Source organism: Mobula birostris, chromosome 4 (genome assembly GCF_030028105.1).
Source record: "Mobula birostris isolate sMobBir1 chromosome 4, sMobBir1.hap1, whole genome shotgun sequence".
NCBI classification, from domain to species: domain Eukaryota; kingdom Metazoa; phylum Chordata; class Chondrichthyes; order Myliobatiformes; family Myliobatidae; genus Mobula; species Mobula birostris.
Genome location: NC_092373.1, coordinates 207,768,895 through 207,785,859, shown reverse-complemented (window position 1 = coordinate 207,785,859; position 16,965 = coordinate 207,768,895). Strand labels below are relative to the sequence as shown.

General features: G+C 47.2%; 1 protein-coding gene across 3 annotated transcripts in view; it reads right to left on the bottom strand.

Moving 5' to 3' along the window:
* LOC140196914 (dynactin subunit 1-like) overlaps window positions 1–16,965 on the bottom strand; it is a 379,455-nt gene that overhangs the window by 100,482 nt on the left and 262,008 nt on the right. For all 3 annotated transcript variants that reach the window (XM_072256848.1, XM_072256849.1, XM_072256847.1), the window contains one exon: window positions 11,538–11,742. In XM_072256848.1, coding sequence (XP_072112949.1) covers window positions 11,538–11,742 — 205 coding nt within the window. The remainder of the gene's footprint in view (window positions 1–11,537; window positions 11,743–16,965) is intronic.

Here is a 16,965-nt window from a genome sequence, read left to right as displayed (position 1 = left end):
AGTCAGGAAGGGGAAAGGGGATAGGCAGCCAGTGCAGAGTACCCCTGTGTCCATCCCCCTCAACAACAGGTATATCACTTTGGTGAGCTGTAGTGATAGGGGATTCATCAGTTAGGGGAACAGACAGGAGATCCTGTGGACGAGAACAAGATTCCCAGGTGGTTTATTGCCTCCCAGGTGCAAGGGTAAGCAACATCTGAGATCGAGCCAACAGCATTCTGAAGTGGGAGAGTGTGCAAGCAGAGGTCATGGTCCACATTGTTACCAGCGACATTAGCAGGAAGGGTGATGAGGTCCTGCAAAGTGAGTTCAGGGAGTTTAGTGCTAAGTTAAAGGACAGGGGTTTGCTACCCGTGCCATGTACTAGTGAGACCACAAATAGAAAGATTATACATTTTAATATGTGACTAAGGAGTTGGTATATGAGGGAGGGCATAAGATTTTTTGGATCATTGGGCTCTCTTCCAGGGAAGGTGAGACCAGTACGGAAGGGATGGTTTATGTCTGAACTGGAACAGGCTTAATACACCAGTGGAGAGGTTTGCTGGTGCTGCATGGTGGGGTTTAAACTAGAGTTGCAGGGAGATGGGAACCAGAGTGCCAGAACAGCTAGTGGAGCAGTTATGGAGACAGATGTTGGTAAGACCTCAGACAAAGTCAGGAATCAAAAGATTGAACATGGTGTGACTAGTGTCCTGAGCTGCATATACTTCAATGCAAGAAGTATCATAGGAAAGGCAGATGATCTCAAGGCATGGATCAACACCTACGGCTACAGTAGGAAACTTTGTCACATGGTGTGAGCAGAATTATCTGCAGCTTAATGTGAAAAAGACTAACGAGCTGGTGGTAGACCTGAGGAGAGCTAAGGCACCAGTGACCCCTGTTTCCATCCAGGGGGTCAGTGTGGACATGGTGGAGGATTACAAATACCTGGGGATACGAATTGACAATAAACTGGAATGGTCAAAGAATACTGAGGCTGTCTACAAGAAGGGTCAGAGCCGTGCCTATTTCCTGAGACTGAGGTCCTTTAAATCAAATTAAAGAGGCTAGGCGTGAGGAGGTTAGTTCACTACAGGGGGATGGGAACCAGTGCAGAGAGGCAGAGGGGTGTAAAGTGAGGGTAGAAACAAAAAGTACTGTGGAGAAAAGTAAAAGTGGCAGGCTGACAAATCCAGGGCAAGCATTAAAAAGGGCCACTTTTCAGCATAATTGTATAAGGGCTAAGAGAGTTGTAAAAGAGCGCCTGAAGGCTTTGTGTGTCAATGCAAGGAGCATTCGTAATAAGGTGGATGAATTGAAAGTGCAGATTGTTATTAATGATTATGATATAGTTGGGATCACAGAGACATGGCTCCAGGGTGACCAGGGATGGGAGCTCAACGTTCAGGGATATTCAATATTCAGGAGGGATAGACATGAAGGAAGGGGAGGTGGGGTGGCGTTGCTGGTCAAAGAAGAGATTAACGCAATAGAAAGGAAGGACATGAGCGGGGAAGATGTGGAATCGATATGGGTAGAGCTGCGTAACACTAAGGGGAAGAAGACGCTGGTGGGAGTTGTGTACAGGCCACCTAACAGTAGTAGTGAGGTCGGAGATGGTATTAAACAGGAAATTAGAAATGTGGAACAGCAGTTATAATGGGTGACTTCAATCTACATGTAGATTGGGTGAACCAAATTGGTAAAGGTGCTGAGGAAGAGGATTTCTTGGAATGTATGCGGGATGGTTTTTTGAACCAACATGTCGAGGAACCGACTAGAGAGCAGGCTATTCTGGACTGGGTTTTGAGCAATGAGGAAGGGTTAATTAGCAAACTTGTCGTGAGAGGTCCCTTGGGTAAGAGTGACCATAATATGGTGGAATTCTTCATTAAGATGGAGAGTGACATAGTTAATTCAGAAACAAAGGTTCTGAACTTAAAGAGGGGTAACTTTGAAGGTATGAGACGTGAATTAGCTAAGATAGACTGGCAAATGACACTTAAAGGATTGACGGTGGATATGCAATGGCAAGCATTTAAAGGTTGCATGGATGAACTGCAACAAATGTTCATCCCAGTTTGGCAAAAGAATAAATCAAGGAAGGTAGTGCACCTGTGGCTGACAAGAGAAATTAGGGATAGTATCAATTCCAAAGAAGAAGCATACAAATTAGCCAGAGAAAGTGGCTCACCTGAGGACTGGGAGAAATTCAGAGTTCAGCAGAGGAGGACAAAGGGCTTAATTAGGAAGGGGAAAAAAGATTATGAGAGAAAACTGGCAGGCAACATAAAAACGGACTGTAAAAGCTTTTATAGATATGTAAAAAGGAAAAGACTGATAAAAACAAATGTAGGTCCCCTGCAGACAGAAACAGGTGAATTGATTATGGGGAGCAAGGACATGGCAGACCAACTGAATAATTACTTTGGTTCTGTCTTCACTAAGGAGGACATAAATAATCTTCCAGAAATAGTAGGGGGCAGAGGGTCCAGTGAGATGGAGGAACTGAACGAAATACATGTTAGTAGGGAAGTGGTGTTAGGTAAATTGAAGGGATTGAAGGCAGTTAAATCCCCAGGGCCAGATGGTCTGCATCCCAGGGTGCTTAAGGAAGTAGCCCAAGAAATAGTGGATGCATTAGTGATAATTTTTCAAAACTCGTTAGATTCTGGACTAGTTCCTGAGGATTGGAGGGTGGCGAATGTAACTCCACTTTTTAAAAAAGGAGGGAGAGAGAAACCGGGGAATTATAGACCGGTTAGCCTAACGTCGGTGGTGGGGAAACTGCTGGAGTCAGTTATCAAGGATGTGATAACAGCACATTTGGAAAGAGGTGAAATGATCGGACAAAGTCAGCATGGATTTGTGAAAGGAAAATCATGTCTGACGAATCTCATAGAATTTTTTGAGGATGTAACTAGTAGAGTGGATAGGGGAGAACCAGTAGATGTGGTATATTTGGATTTTCAGAAGGCTTTTGACAAGGTCCCACACAGGAGATTAGTGTGCAAACTTAAAGCACACGGTATTGGGGGTAAGGTATTGGTGTGGGTGGAGAGTTGGTTAGCAGACAGGAAGCCAAGAGTGGGAATAAACGGGACCTTTTCAGAATGGCAGGCGGTGACTAGTGGGGTACCGCAAGGCTCAGTGCTGGGATCCCAGTTGTTTACAATATATATTAATGACTTGGATGAGGGAATTAAATGCAGCATCTCCAAGTTTGCGGATGACACGAAGCTGGGTGGCAGTGTTAGCTGTGAGGAGGATGCTAAGAGGATGCAGGGTGACTTGGATAGGTTGGGTGAGTGGGCAAATTCATGGCAGATGCAATTTAATGTGGATAAATGTGAAGTTATCCACTTTGGTGGCAAAAATAGGAAAACAGATTATTATCTGAATGGTGGCCGATTAGTTAAAGGGGAGGTGCAACGAGACCTGGGTGTCATTATACACCAGTCATTGAAAGTGGGCATGCAGGTACAGCAGGCGGTGAAAAAGGCGAATGGTATGCTGGCATTTATAGCGAGAGGATTCGAGTACAGGAGCAGGGAGGTACTACTGCAGTTGTACAAGGCCTTGGTGAGACCACACCTGGAGTATTGTGTGCAGTTTTGGTCCCCTAATCTGAGGAAAGACATCCTTGCCATAGAGGGAGTACAGAGAAGGTTCACCAGATTGATTCCTGGGATGGCAGGACTTTCATATGAAGAAAGACTGGATAAACTGGGCTTGTACTCGTTGGAATTTAGAAGATTGAGGGGGGATCTGATTGAAACGTATAAGATCCTAAAGGGATTGGACAGGCTAGATGCAGGAAGATTGTTCCCGATGTTGGGGAAGTCCAGAACGAGGGGTCACAGTTTGAGGATAGAGGGGAAGCCTTTTAGGACCGAGATTAGGAAAAACTTCTTTACACAGAGTGGTGAATCTGTGGAATTCTCTGCCACAGGAAACAGTTGAGGCCAGTTCATTGGCTATATTTAAGAGGGAGTTAGATATGGCCCTTGTGGCTACGGGGGTCAGGGGGTATGGAGGGAAGGCTGGGGCGGGGTTCTGAGTTGGATGATCAGCCATGATCATAATAAATGGTGATGCAGGCTCGAAGGGCCAAATGGCCTACTCCTGCACCTATTTTCTATGTTTCTATGTTTAACATCTGCCGGATGATGCTGAGGATATTCTATGAGTCTGTGGTGGCCAGTGCTATCATGTTTGCTGCTGTGTGCTGGGGCAGCAGGCTGAAGGTGGCAGACACCAACAGAATCAACAAACTCATTCGTAAGGCCAGTGATGTTGTGGGAATGGAACTGGACTGTCTCACGGCGGTGTCTGAAAAGAGGATGCTGTCTAAGTTGCATGCCATCTTGGTCAATGTCTCCCATCCACTACATAATGTACTGGTTGGGCACAGGAGTACATTCAGCCAGAGACTCATTCCACCGAGATGCAACACAGAGCGTCATAGGAAGTCATTCCTGCCTGTGGCCATCAAACTTTACAACTCCTCCCTTGGAGGGTCAGACATCCTGAGCCGATAGGCTGGTCCTGGACTAATTTCATAATTTACTGGCATAATTTACATATTACTATTTAACTATTTATGGTTCTATTACTATTTATTATTTATGGAGCAACTGTAACGAAAACCAATTTCCCCCGAGATCAATAAAGTATGACTATGACTATGAATTATGATATTGTAGCATTGAGACTTGATTGCAGGAGGGACAGGACTGTTGTAGGGATTTTAAAGTGATAGAGTGTGAGGCATTGAAGTGGGACAAGTTGCGTTACTGGTCAGGGAAGATGTCGTGGCAGTGCTCCGTCAGGACAACACAACTAGTGAGGCGTTATGGGTGGAACTGAGGAATAAGCAAGATATGACCATGTGCGATACTAGGTCTCCTATTAGGGAACGAGACAAGGCAGGTAATAGAAGCTTGTGTAGTGACCACAATGCCATTAGTTTCAAAGTAAATAAGGAAAAAGATAGGCAGATTGAGATTCTAAACTTTGAAGGAATCAGAAAGGATCTGGCAAGTGTGGATTGGGACGAGGGATAGGAACCAGTATGATCCAGCAGGTTTACAAGCAGACGGTGGGTGTAACAAGAATTTAAGGAAGGACAAGCCAATGTCTGGATGCAAATGTAAACAGTGCAAAGAGTTAAATTGTACCAGATACAAAATTCAAATCTGTGAAGAAGACAGGACTGAAGGTGCTGTAGTTAAATGCGTGTAGCATTTGGAATAAGGTGGACGAACTTGTGGCGCAATTAAAGGTGGTCGGTACGACATTGTGGGCATCACTGAGCTGTGGCTGAAAGAAGACTGTAGTTGGGAGCTTAACATCAAAGGCTATACTTTGTATCGAAATGACAGGCAGAAAGGCAAAGGTGGTGGTGTAGGTCAGTTGGTAAGAGATGGAATTACATCTTTAGAAAGAGGTGACACAGGGTCAGAGAATGTTGAATCTCTGCGAGCGGAGTTAAGAAATTACAAGGGTAAAGAAACATTTTGGGAATCATATATAGGCCTCCAAATAATAGCCAAGGTGTGGGGTTGAGATTGCAAAGGGAGCTGGAAACGACATGTAATAAATGTAATGATGGGGGACTTCAATATACAAGCAGATTGGGAAAATCAGGTTGGTGTCAGAATGCAAGAGAGGGAATTTATTGAATGCTAGAACAGCCTGTGCTTCAGCCTACTCGGGGAAAGGCTATCTTAGATTGAGTGTTGTGTGATAACCCAGATCTTATTAGGGAGCTTAATGTAAAGGAACCCACAGGAGGCAGTGATGATAATATACAATTTCAGAAGGAGAAGCATAAGTCACATGTATCAGTATCGCAATGGAATAAAGGGAATTACAGAGGCATGAGAGAGGAGCTTGCCCAGGTGGATTGGAGGAGGATACTGGCAGGGATGACGGCAGAGCAGAGATGGCTGAAGTTTCTGGGAATAGTTCACAAGGCACAGGATGGTTATAACCCACAGAAGAAGTTGTTCTCAAATGGCAGAGGTAAGCAACCATGGCTGACAAGGAAAGTTAAGGACTGTATAAAAGCCAAGGAAAGAGCATACAAGGTAATAGAAGTGAATGGGAAGTTGGATGATTGGGAAGTTTTTAAAATCCAACAAAAGGCAACTAAAAAAGCTATAATGAGGGAAAAGATGTAATATGAGGGCAGACTAGCCAATAATATAAAGCAGGATACCAAAAGCTTTTTCAGTTGTATAAAAAGTAAAAGGGAGGTGAGAGTTGATATTGGATCACTGGAAAATGATGCTGGTGAGGTAGTAATGGGGGCGGGGGGGCAGAGAAATGGCAAACAGTAAATGCAAGATCATCCACTTTGGAAGGAATAATAGAAGAGCAGATTATTATTTAAAGATTGCAGCATGCTGTTGTGCAGAGGGACTTGGGAGTGCTTGTTCATGAATCGCAAAGAGTTGGCTTGCAGGTACAACAGGTTATTAAGAAGGCTAACGGAATGTTGGCCTTCATTACTAGAGGGATTGAATTCAAGAGCAGGGAGATCATGCTGCAACTATATAGGGTACTGGTGAGGCCGCACCTGGAGTACTGTGTGCAGTTCTGATCTCCATACTTGGGGAAGGATATACTAGCTTTGGAGACAGTGCAGAAGAGGTTCACAAGGTTGATTTCAGAGATGAAGGGGTTAACCTATGAGGAGAGATTGAGTCGCCTGGGACTATACTCTCTGGAATTCAGAAGAATGAGAGGGGATCTTATAGAAATATACAAATTTTTAAAAGGGATAGATTAGATAGAAGTAGGAAAGTTGTTTCCATTGGTAGGTGAGACTAAAACTAGGGGACATTGCCTCAAGATTCAGGGGAGAAGATTTAGGATGAAAATGAGGAGAAACTGTTTCTCCCAGAGAGTGGTGAATCTGTGGAATTTTCTGCCCAGGGAAGCAGTTGAGGCTTCTTCACTGAATATATTTAAGAAACAGTTAGATAGACTTTTTACACAGTAGGGGAATTAAGGGTTATAGGGAAAAGGCAGGTAGATGGAACTGAGTTTAAGGACAGATCAGCCATGATCTTATTGAATGGCGGGGCAGGCTCGATGGGATAGATGGCCAACTCCTGCTCCTATTTGTTATGTTCTTATGCACTTAATGGGTACTTCACATCCTTCTTCACTGTGGAAAACACAAGCAGTATGGCAGAAGTCTATGAGTGTCAGGGGGCAGGAGTGAGTGCCGTTGCTACAACAAAGGAAAAAGTGCTAGGCAAACTCAAAGGTCTTAAGGTGGATAGGTCACCTGGACCAGATGGACTACATCCCAGAGTCCTGAGAGAGGTTGCTGAAGAGATAACAGATGCAATGGTTATGGTCTTTCAAGAATCACTTGTTTCTGGCATGTCCCAGAGGACTGGATGATTGCAAATGTCACTCCACTGTTTAAGAAGGGAGGAAGGCAAAAAAAGGAAATTAGAAGCCAGTTAACCTAACCTCAGTGGTTGGAAAGTGTTGCAGTCTATTATTAAGGACAAAGTTTTGAGGTACTTGGAGATTAATGATAAAATAAGTCAAAGTCAACATCGTTTCTGTAAAGGGAAATGTACGATAATGGATTTTGGGAAAAGGAACAATAGTGCAGACTACTATCTAAATGGGGAGAAGGTTCAAACATCAGAGATGCAGAGGTACTTAGCAGACCTCGTGCAAGACTCCCACAAGGTTAATTTACAGGTTGAGTCTGTGGTAAAGAAGGCAAATGCAATGTTGGTTTTTATTTCAGGGGGAAGAGAATGTAAAAGCAAGGCGACAATGCTCGGCCTTTATAAGATTCTAGTCAGGCTGCACTTGGAGTATTGTCAACAGTTTTGGGCCCTATCCATATCTCAGAAAGGATGTGAACCTCCTCTGGACTCTCTCCAATGACAAGGATGATTCATGGGAATGAAGGGGTTAACATGTGAGGAATGTTTGGCAGCTTTGGGCCTGTAGTCACTGGAATTTAGAAGAATGCGGGGAGATCTCATTGAAACCTACAGAATGTTGAAAGGACTAGATGTGGTGGATGTGGAGAGGATGTTTCCCATGGTGGGATATCCAGAACTAGAGGGCACAGCCTCAGAATTGAAGGATGACCCTTTAGAACAGAGGTAAGGAGGAATTTTTTTTAAACCAGAGTAGTAAATCTGTGGAATACTCTCCTACAGACTCGGTGGAGGCCAAGTCCACTAGGCAAAATGTCACTCCACCCTAAGAAAAGATGAAGGCAGCAGAAAGGAAATTATAGACCAGTTAACCTGACCTCAGTGGTTGGGAAGATGTTAGAGTCAATTGTTAAGAACAGGGTGACACAGGACAAGAAAGTACAAAGTCAGCATGGTTTCCTTCAGGGAAAATCCTGTCTGAAGAACCTGTCGGAATTCTTTGAGGAGATTACAAGTAGGATAGATAAAAGGCATGCAGTGAATGTTGTATATTTGGACTTTCAGAAGGCCTTTAATAAGGCGCAACACACGAGGCTGCTTACCAAGTTCAGCGCCCATGGTATTACAGGAAAATTATTAACATGATTAGAGTATTGGCTGATTGGAAAAAGGCAGGAGTAGAAATAAAAAGATCCTTGTCCAGTTGGCTGACAGTGACTCGCTGTGTTCTGCAGAGGTTGGTTTTGGGTGATTTAGATGATGAAATAAATGGTTAAGAGGAATATAGAGTGGATAGCCAGCGCCTCTTCACCAGGGCACCACTGCTCAATACAAAAGGACATGGATTTAAGGTAAGGGGTGGGAAGTTCAAAGGGGGATATTAGAGGAAGGTTTTTTACTCAGAGAGTGGTTGGTGCATGGAATGTACTGCCTGAGCCAGTGGTGGAGGCAGATACCCTAGTGAAGTTTAAGAGACTACAGGGCAGGTATATGGAGGAATTTAAGGCGGGGGGTTATATGGGATGCAGGGTTTAAGGGTCAGCACAACATTGTGGCCCGAAGGGCCTGTACTGTGCTCTACTATTCTATGTACAGCTTCTCCCGTCTCAACCCATCCACCCCAGTCTCTCCCCTCTCAACCCATCCACCCCAGCTTCTCCTGTCTCAACCCATCCACCCCAGTCTCTCCCCTCTACAGTCCATCCACCCCAGTCTCTCCCCTCTCAACCCATCCACCCGTCTCTCCCCTCTCAACCCATCCACCCCAGTCTCTCCCCTCTCAACCCATCCATCCCAGTCTCTCCCCTCTCAACCCATCCACCCTAGTCTCTCCCCTCTACAACCCATCCACCCCAGTCTCTCCCCTCTCAACCCATCCACCCCAGTCTCTCCCCTCTCAACCCATCCACCCCAGTCTCTCCCCTCTACAACCCATCCACCCCAGCTTCTCCCGTCTCAACCCATCCACCCCAGTCTCTCCCCTCAACCCATCCACCCCAGTCTCTCCCCTCTACAACCCATCCACCCCAGCTTCTCCCGTCTCAATCCATCCACCCCAGCTTCTCCCGTCTCAACCCATCCACCCCAGTCTCTCCCCTCTCAACCTATCCACCCCAGTCTCTCCCCTCTACAACCCATCCACCCCAGTCTCTCCCCTCTACAACCCATCCACCCCAGTCTCTCCCCTCTCAACCCATCCACCCCAGTCTCTCCCCTCTCAACCCATCCACCCCAGTCCCTTCCCTCTACACTCCATCCACCCCAGTCTCTCCCCTCTCAACCCATCCACCCCAGTCTCTCCCCTCTACGGTCCATTCACCCCAGTCTCTCCCCTCTCAACCCATCCATCCCAGTCTCTCCCCTCTCAACCTTTACCCTCCGTCTCTTTTCAAGGACACTGGAGAGCCCATGACCACAGACACATGGGCTGTCACTACTGAGCGCGTAACAAGAGAGTTCAGCAGACTTCACCTAGGCTAGGCTATGGGCCTGGACAGCATCAGCCCAAGGGTACTCAAGGTGTGTGCAGTCTTTCAACACATCTTTAATTTGAGCCTGAGCTTGGACAGGGTCCCTGTGCTGTGCAAAGCATCCTGCCTAGTTCCACGACCCAAGAAGACATGTCCCACCACGCCGAGTGACTAGAGACCAGTAGCACTGTCCTCACATGTTATGAAATCATCAGAAAGACTAGCCCTGACACATCTCCGGATTATCGTAAATCCATCACAGGATGCCCTGCAGTTTGCTGACCAACCACCTACTGGAGTTGAGGGTGCCATTATCTCCCTGCTTCTACGAGCTTACACCCATCTGGATGAACCAGGCAGCACTGTGAAAATCATGTTCTTTGATTCCTGCACTGCTTTAAGCACCATATGACCTGCTTTACTAGGGAATAAGCTCACAGAGATGCAGGTGGATGTTCCTGTGGCGTCCTGGATTACAGACTACCTGGTCAGACAGCCACAGTATGAGAGATTGCAGAGCTGTGTATCAGATACTGGGGTTAGCAGCCCAGGGGACTGTCCTGTCCCCGTTCCTGTCACTATCTACACCTCAGACTTCAGATACAACTGGGAGTCCTGCCACCTGCAGGGGTTATTGGATGACTCACAATTGAGGCTGAGTACAGAAGAGTGGTGAACAACTGTTGAGTGGTGCCGGCTGGATCACCTGCAGCTCAACATCACTATGGCAAGGGAGCTGATGGTGGACTTTAGGAAGGTGAAAACACCCTGCATTCCCATCTCCATCACAGGAACAGATGTGGAAGTCGTCCGGGACTGCAAATACTGGGAAACAATGGACCCAGCACAGATCCCTGTGGCACACCACTGGTCGCAGGCCTCCAGTCAGACAGGCAACCTTCTACTGCCTGGCTTCTCCCAGGAAGCTAATATCTAATCCAATTTACTGTCCTAAACCAAATACCAAGCGACTGAACTTTCTTGACCAATCTCCCAAGCAGGAACTTGTCAAAGGCCTTGCTAAAGTCTCCGAAGACAAAGATTCACTGCCTTGCCTTCATCAATTCTCCCGGTAACTTAAAGGTCATTAAAAAATTGCAGACCAGTCAGCCTATTTAATCCATCCTAACTATTTAAACATCCCAATCCACACCCCCCACCGTATCGACTCTCCTCACATTCCGGACATTATCCACCCTCAGGGTACTCCATTCGACACTCCCCACCCATTCCACCCTCCCCACATTCCGGACATTACCCACCCCCAGGGTACTCCATTCCACACCCCCACCCATTCCACACTCTTCACATTCCGGACATTACCCACCCCCAGGGTACTCCATTCCACACCCCCACTCATTCCACAATCCTCTCATTCCAGACATTACCCACCCCCAGGGTACTCCATTCCACACCCCCACCCATTCCACAATCCTCTCATTCCAGACATTACCCACCCCCAGGGTACTCCATTCCACAACCCCACACACGATACCTCAGCTCCCCCACACACAAATCTCATGGGGTAAGGGGGTCACATGCTCATTGGCGAGGTTGGAACCTTGGTTGGGATGGGTTGGGATGATAACGCGGTGCGCAGTGGGTCGCACATCCCGCAGTGGGAGGAAGCCTCCAGCAGCACGGCACTCAGCACCCCTACCCTTTTCCTCGATCTCGTGCTTGAGGATCTCCAGGTCGGTGCTGAGCTCATCCACCCGCTCCTTCAGCCCATCCACTTCCTGCTGCAGGGACTCCGCCCGCTCCTCCGCCATCTCCTTGTCCAGCGTTGCCATCTCAATGGCATCCGCTGTGTCTGCCATCTCCTCCATGTAGTGGTCCCGAGCCTCCAGAGCCTCCTTCGCCTCCTGTGCACGGCACGGCATGGCTTATCAGTGAGGTGTACATTCAGTGCCACATTCCCCGTCAGTCAAACTCACAGTGTCAGTCCCCGTGCACCAACCCATCCCGCATGCCCCATCAAACGCACACTGCAATCACTTCTGCAGCCGTCAGTCCCGTATTGGTCAAACGAAGTGTCAGTCCCGTGTCGCAATCAAACACACATGACAGTCCCACGTGCACCTGTCAGTTTTGGGTGCCTCCGGCAGTAAAGCACACGCCGTCAGTTATGGGTGACCCGTCAGTCTCGCATGTCCTGCTGGTACCAACATAAGCAGTGAGATCAGTCATACATCAGTCCTGCATGACCCCATCAGTACGAACACACTGTCAGAAATATCCCATGTCAATTGTTCCTATCCCCATCAGTACCACTACACATCAGTCCCATGTTTACCAATGAGTACCTGTGAGTATCTGTGACTACCAATAGACATCATCAGTGCTGTACACACACCGTCAACCCCAACCCTGAACACCAGAACATTCCTATCACTCCCAGATCCCCAAACACAGCCCAGAGCCTGTGAACACCACCACAGAAATCCCCCCACTGGCTCCAGACTCCACAAACTCAACTACTTGGGTTGGCAGATCAATGAGGTCTTCCTCCATGAGTTTCGGGAGCTCGGTAGCTGTTTAAAGAACGGAACCGAACCTCAAAGGCCAGATTCTCGGGATTGCTTCTACTACCACGAGGCAACCAAAACAGTGAGACAGCGACAGAGCAATACAGCACAGATACAGGCCCTTCGGCCCAATCTGTCCCTGCTGACCATAGCTACCTCCCTTCAACCATTCCCTACTTGAAACAATGGGCACAGCCTGGTCAGTATAGTTCAACACACCATGACTGCTTTTAGTCCTAATTGTATTGCCTTGCAGAAAATCTGTATATTTTTGTTGTGATGCTACTCATTTATAAGACGTAGCAGCAGAATTCTGCCATTCAGCCCATCGAGTCTTCTCTGCTATTCTGTTATGGCTGAGTTATTAACTCTCTCAACGCCACTCTCCTGCTTTCTCCTGGTAACCTTCGACACCCTGACTAATCAAGAACCTACTAGCCTCCGCCTTAAACATACCCAATGATTTGGCCTCCACAGACACCCCTGGCAATGAATTCCACTGATTCACCAATTTTTCCTCATCTTTGTTCTAAATGGACACCCCTCTATTCTGAGGTTGTCCCTTCTGGTCCAAGATTCCCCCACTGTGGGAAACACCTTCTCCACATCCACTCTACTGAGGGTTTCAATGGGTTTCGATAGGTTTCAATGAGATACCCAGTAATTCTTCTAAACTCGAAGACAGACCTCAAATGCTCCTCCAATACCAGCACATCCTTTATAGATAAGGGGCCCAAAACAGCTCATAATACTCCAACTGAGGACTCCCATTTCCCTTTGCACCTCTGATTTCTCAATTTTCTCCCCATTTATAAAATAGTTCATGCCTTTATTTCTTCCTCCAAAGTGCATGAACATACTTCCCTAACGATACATCTTCCACTTCTTTCCATTCTCCCAATCTGTTTAAGGCTCCCTCCCTTTTTCCTCAACACTACCTGCACCTTCACTATACTGTCCACAAAACTAGCCACAAATTCATCATTTCCAAATCGTTGACGTACAACGTGAAAACAATCAGTGCCAACACAGACCCCTGTGACACACCAGCAGCCAACCAGAAAAGCCCCCTAGAATCCTCCTCTTTGCCTCCTGCCAATCAGCCAATCCTCTATCCATGTTAGCACCTTTCTTTAAGTTTAGCAAAGCAATGAGTCACAAGCAAAGAGCCTCCGGTCAAGATGGTAACTACGTATAAATCCTTCTATATAGACCATGAAACCATATATTTCACTTCTTTTATGTCTTGTATGTTTCTTTTTCCTCATGAATGTGATTCTGGAACTGTTGGAGCCTATGATTTGCACTTTGGAGTGCTTCAGCACTCTGCACTCCCCAAGAGGATTCCGGAAGACAGAGGCACTGTGCACAAACTTCGTGGCGAGAAGGCTACAAGACGGGTTATGAGCCAATGTTCAAGTCCATTTCACCGATTAAAGCTTCTATTATCCGCTGATTAAAGAGATGAGGGAGGACAAAACATAGAGGCCGGTGCCAAAGGTGAGAGCCTGCCTTTTGATCACTGGTGGGATCGCTCTGTTATCAGAGACAGAGGACACTGCCTTTTGATCACTGGTGGGATCGCTCTGTTATCAGAGAGAGCGAACACTGCCTTTTGATCACTGGTGGGATCACTCTATGAGAGAGAGGACACTGCCTTGTGATCACTGGTGGGATCGCTCCGTTATCAGAGAGAGAGGACACTGCCTTTTGATCACTGGTGGGATCGCTCTATGAGAGACAGGACACTGTCTTGTGATCACTGGTGGGATCACTCTGTTATCAGAGAGAGGACACTGCCTTTTGATCACTGGTGGGATCGCTCTGTTATCAGAGAGAGAGGACACTGCCTTTTGATCACTGGTGGGATTGCTCTATGAGAGAGAGGACACTGCCTTGTGATCACTGGTGGGATCACTCTGTTATCAGAGAGAGAGAACACTGCCTTGTGATCACTGGTGGGATCGCTCCGTTATCAGAGAGGACACTGCCTTTTGATCACTGGTGGGATCACTCTGTTATCAGAGAGAGGACACTGTCTTTTGATCACTGGTGGGATCGCTCTATGAGAGAGAGGACACTGCCTTGTGATCACTGGTGGGATCACTCTGTTATCAGAGAGAGGACACTGCCTTTTGATCACTGGTGGGATTGCTCTGTTATCAGAGAGAGAGGACACTGCCTTTTGATCACTGGTGGGATTACTCTATGAGAGAGAGGACACTGCCTTGTGATCACTGGTGGGATCACTCTGTTATCAGAGAGAGAGAACACTGCATTGTGATCACTGGTGGGATCGCTCTATGAGAGACAGGACACTGCCTTGTGATCACTGGTGGGATCACTCTGTTATCAGAGAGAGGACACTGCCTTTTGATCACTGGTGGGATCGCTCTGTTATCAGAGAGAGAGGACACTGCCTTTTGATCACTGGTGGGATTGCTCTATGAGAGAGAGGACACTGCCTTGTGATCACTGGTGGGATCACTCTGTTATCAGAGAGAGAGAACACTGCCTTGTGATCACTGGTGGGATCGCTCCGTTATCAGAGAGAGGACACTGCCTTTTGATCACTGGTGGGATCACTCTGTTATCAGAGAGAGGACACTGCCTTTTGATCACTGGTGGGATCACTCTGTTATCAGAGAGAGGACACTGCCTTTTGATCACTGGTGGGATCGCTCTATGAGAGAGACGACACTGCATTTTGATCACTGGTGGGATCACTCTGTTATCAGAGAGAGAGGACACTGCCTTTTGATCACTGGTGGGATCGCTCTGTTATCAGAGAGAGGATACAGGCTTTTGATCACTGGTGGGATCACTCTATGAGAAAGAGGACACTGCCTTTTGATCACTGGTGGGATCACTCTGTTATCAGAGAGAGAGGACACTACCTTTTGATCACTGGTGGGATCACTCTGTTATCAGACAGAGGACAATGCCTTTTGATCACTGGTGGGATGGCTCTGTTATCAGAGAGAGGACACTGCCTTTTGATCACTGGTGGGATCACTCTGTTATCAGAGAGAGAGGACACTGCCTTTTGATCACTGGTGGGATCGCTCTATGAGAGACAGGACACTGCCTTGTGATCACTGATGGGATCACTCTGTTATCAGAGAGAGAGGTCACTTCCTTGTGATCACTGGTGGGATCGCTCTGCTATCAGAGGGGACACTGCCTTTTGATCACTGGTGGGATCACTCTATGAGAGAGAGGACACTGCCTTGTGATCACTGGTGGGATCGCTCCGGTATCAGAGAGGACACTGCCTTTTGATCACTGGTGGGATCACTCTGTTATCACAGAGAGAGGACACTGCCTTGTGATCACTGGTGGGATCACTCTGTTATCAGAGAGAGAGGACACTGCCTTTTGATCACTGGTGGGATCACTCTATGAGAGAGAGGACACTGCCGTGGGATCACTCTGTTATCAGAGAGAGAGGACACTGCCTTTTGATCACTGGTGGGATCGCTCTGTTATCAGAGAGAGAGGACACTTCCTTGTGATCACTGGTGGGATCACTCTGTTATCAGAGAGAGAGGACACTGCCTTTTGATCACTGGTGGGATCACTCTATGAGAGAGAGGACACTGCCTTGTGATCACTGGTGGGATCGCTCCGTTATCAGAGAGAGAGGACACTGCCTTTTGATCACTGGTGGGATCGCTCTATGAGAGACAGGACACTGCCTTGTGATCACTGGTGGGATCACTCTGTTATCAGAGAAAGGACACTGCCTTTTGATCACTGGTGGGATCGCTCTGTTATCAGAGAGAGAGGACACTGCCTTTTGATCACTGGTGGGTTTGCTCTATGAGAGAGAGGACACTGCCTTGTGATCACTGGTGGGATCACTCTGTTATCAGAGAGAGAGAACACTGCCTTGTGATCACTGGTGGGATCGCTCCGTTATCAGAGAGGACACTGCCTTTTGATCACTGGTGGGATCACTCTGTTATCAGAGAGAGGACACTGCCTTTTGATCACTGGTGGGATCACTCTGTTATCAGAGAGAGGACACTGCCTTTTGATCACTGGTGGGATCACTCTATGAGAGAGAGGACACTGCCTTGTGATCACTGGTGGGATCACTCTGTTATCAGAGAGAGGACACTGCCTTTTGATCACTGGTGGGATCGCTCTGTTATCAGAGAGAGAGGACACTGCCTTTTGATCACTGGTGGGATTGCTCTATGAGAGAGAGGACACTGCCTTGTGATCACTGGTGGGATCACTCTGTTACCAGAGAGAGAGAACACTGCCTTGTGATCACTGGTGGGATCGCTCCGTTATCAGAGAGAGGACACTGCCTTTTGATCACTGGTGGGATCACTCTGTTATCAGAGAGAGGACACTGCCTTTTGATCACTGGTGGGATCACTCTGTTATCAGAGAGAGGACACTGCCTTTTGATCACTGGTGGGATCGCTCTATGAGAGAGAGGACACTGCATTTTGATCACTGGTGGGATCACTCTGTTATCAGAGAGAGAGGACACTGCCTTTTCATCACTGGTGGGATCGCTCTGTTATCAGAGAGAGGACACAGGCT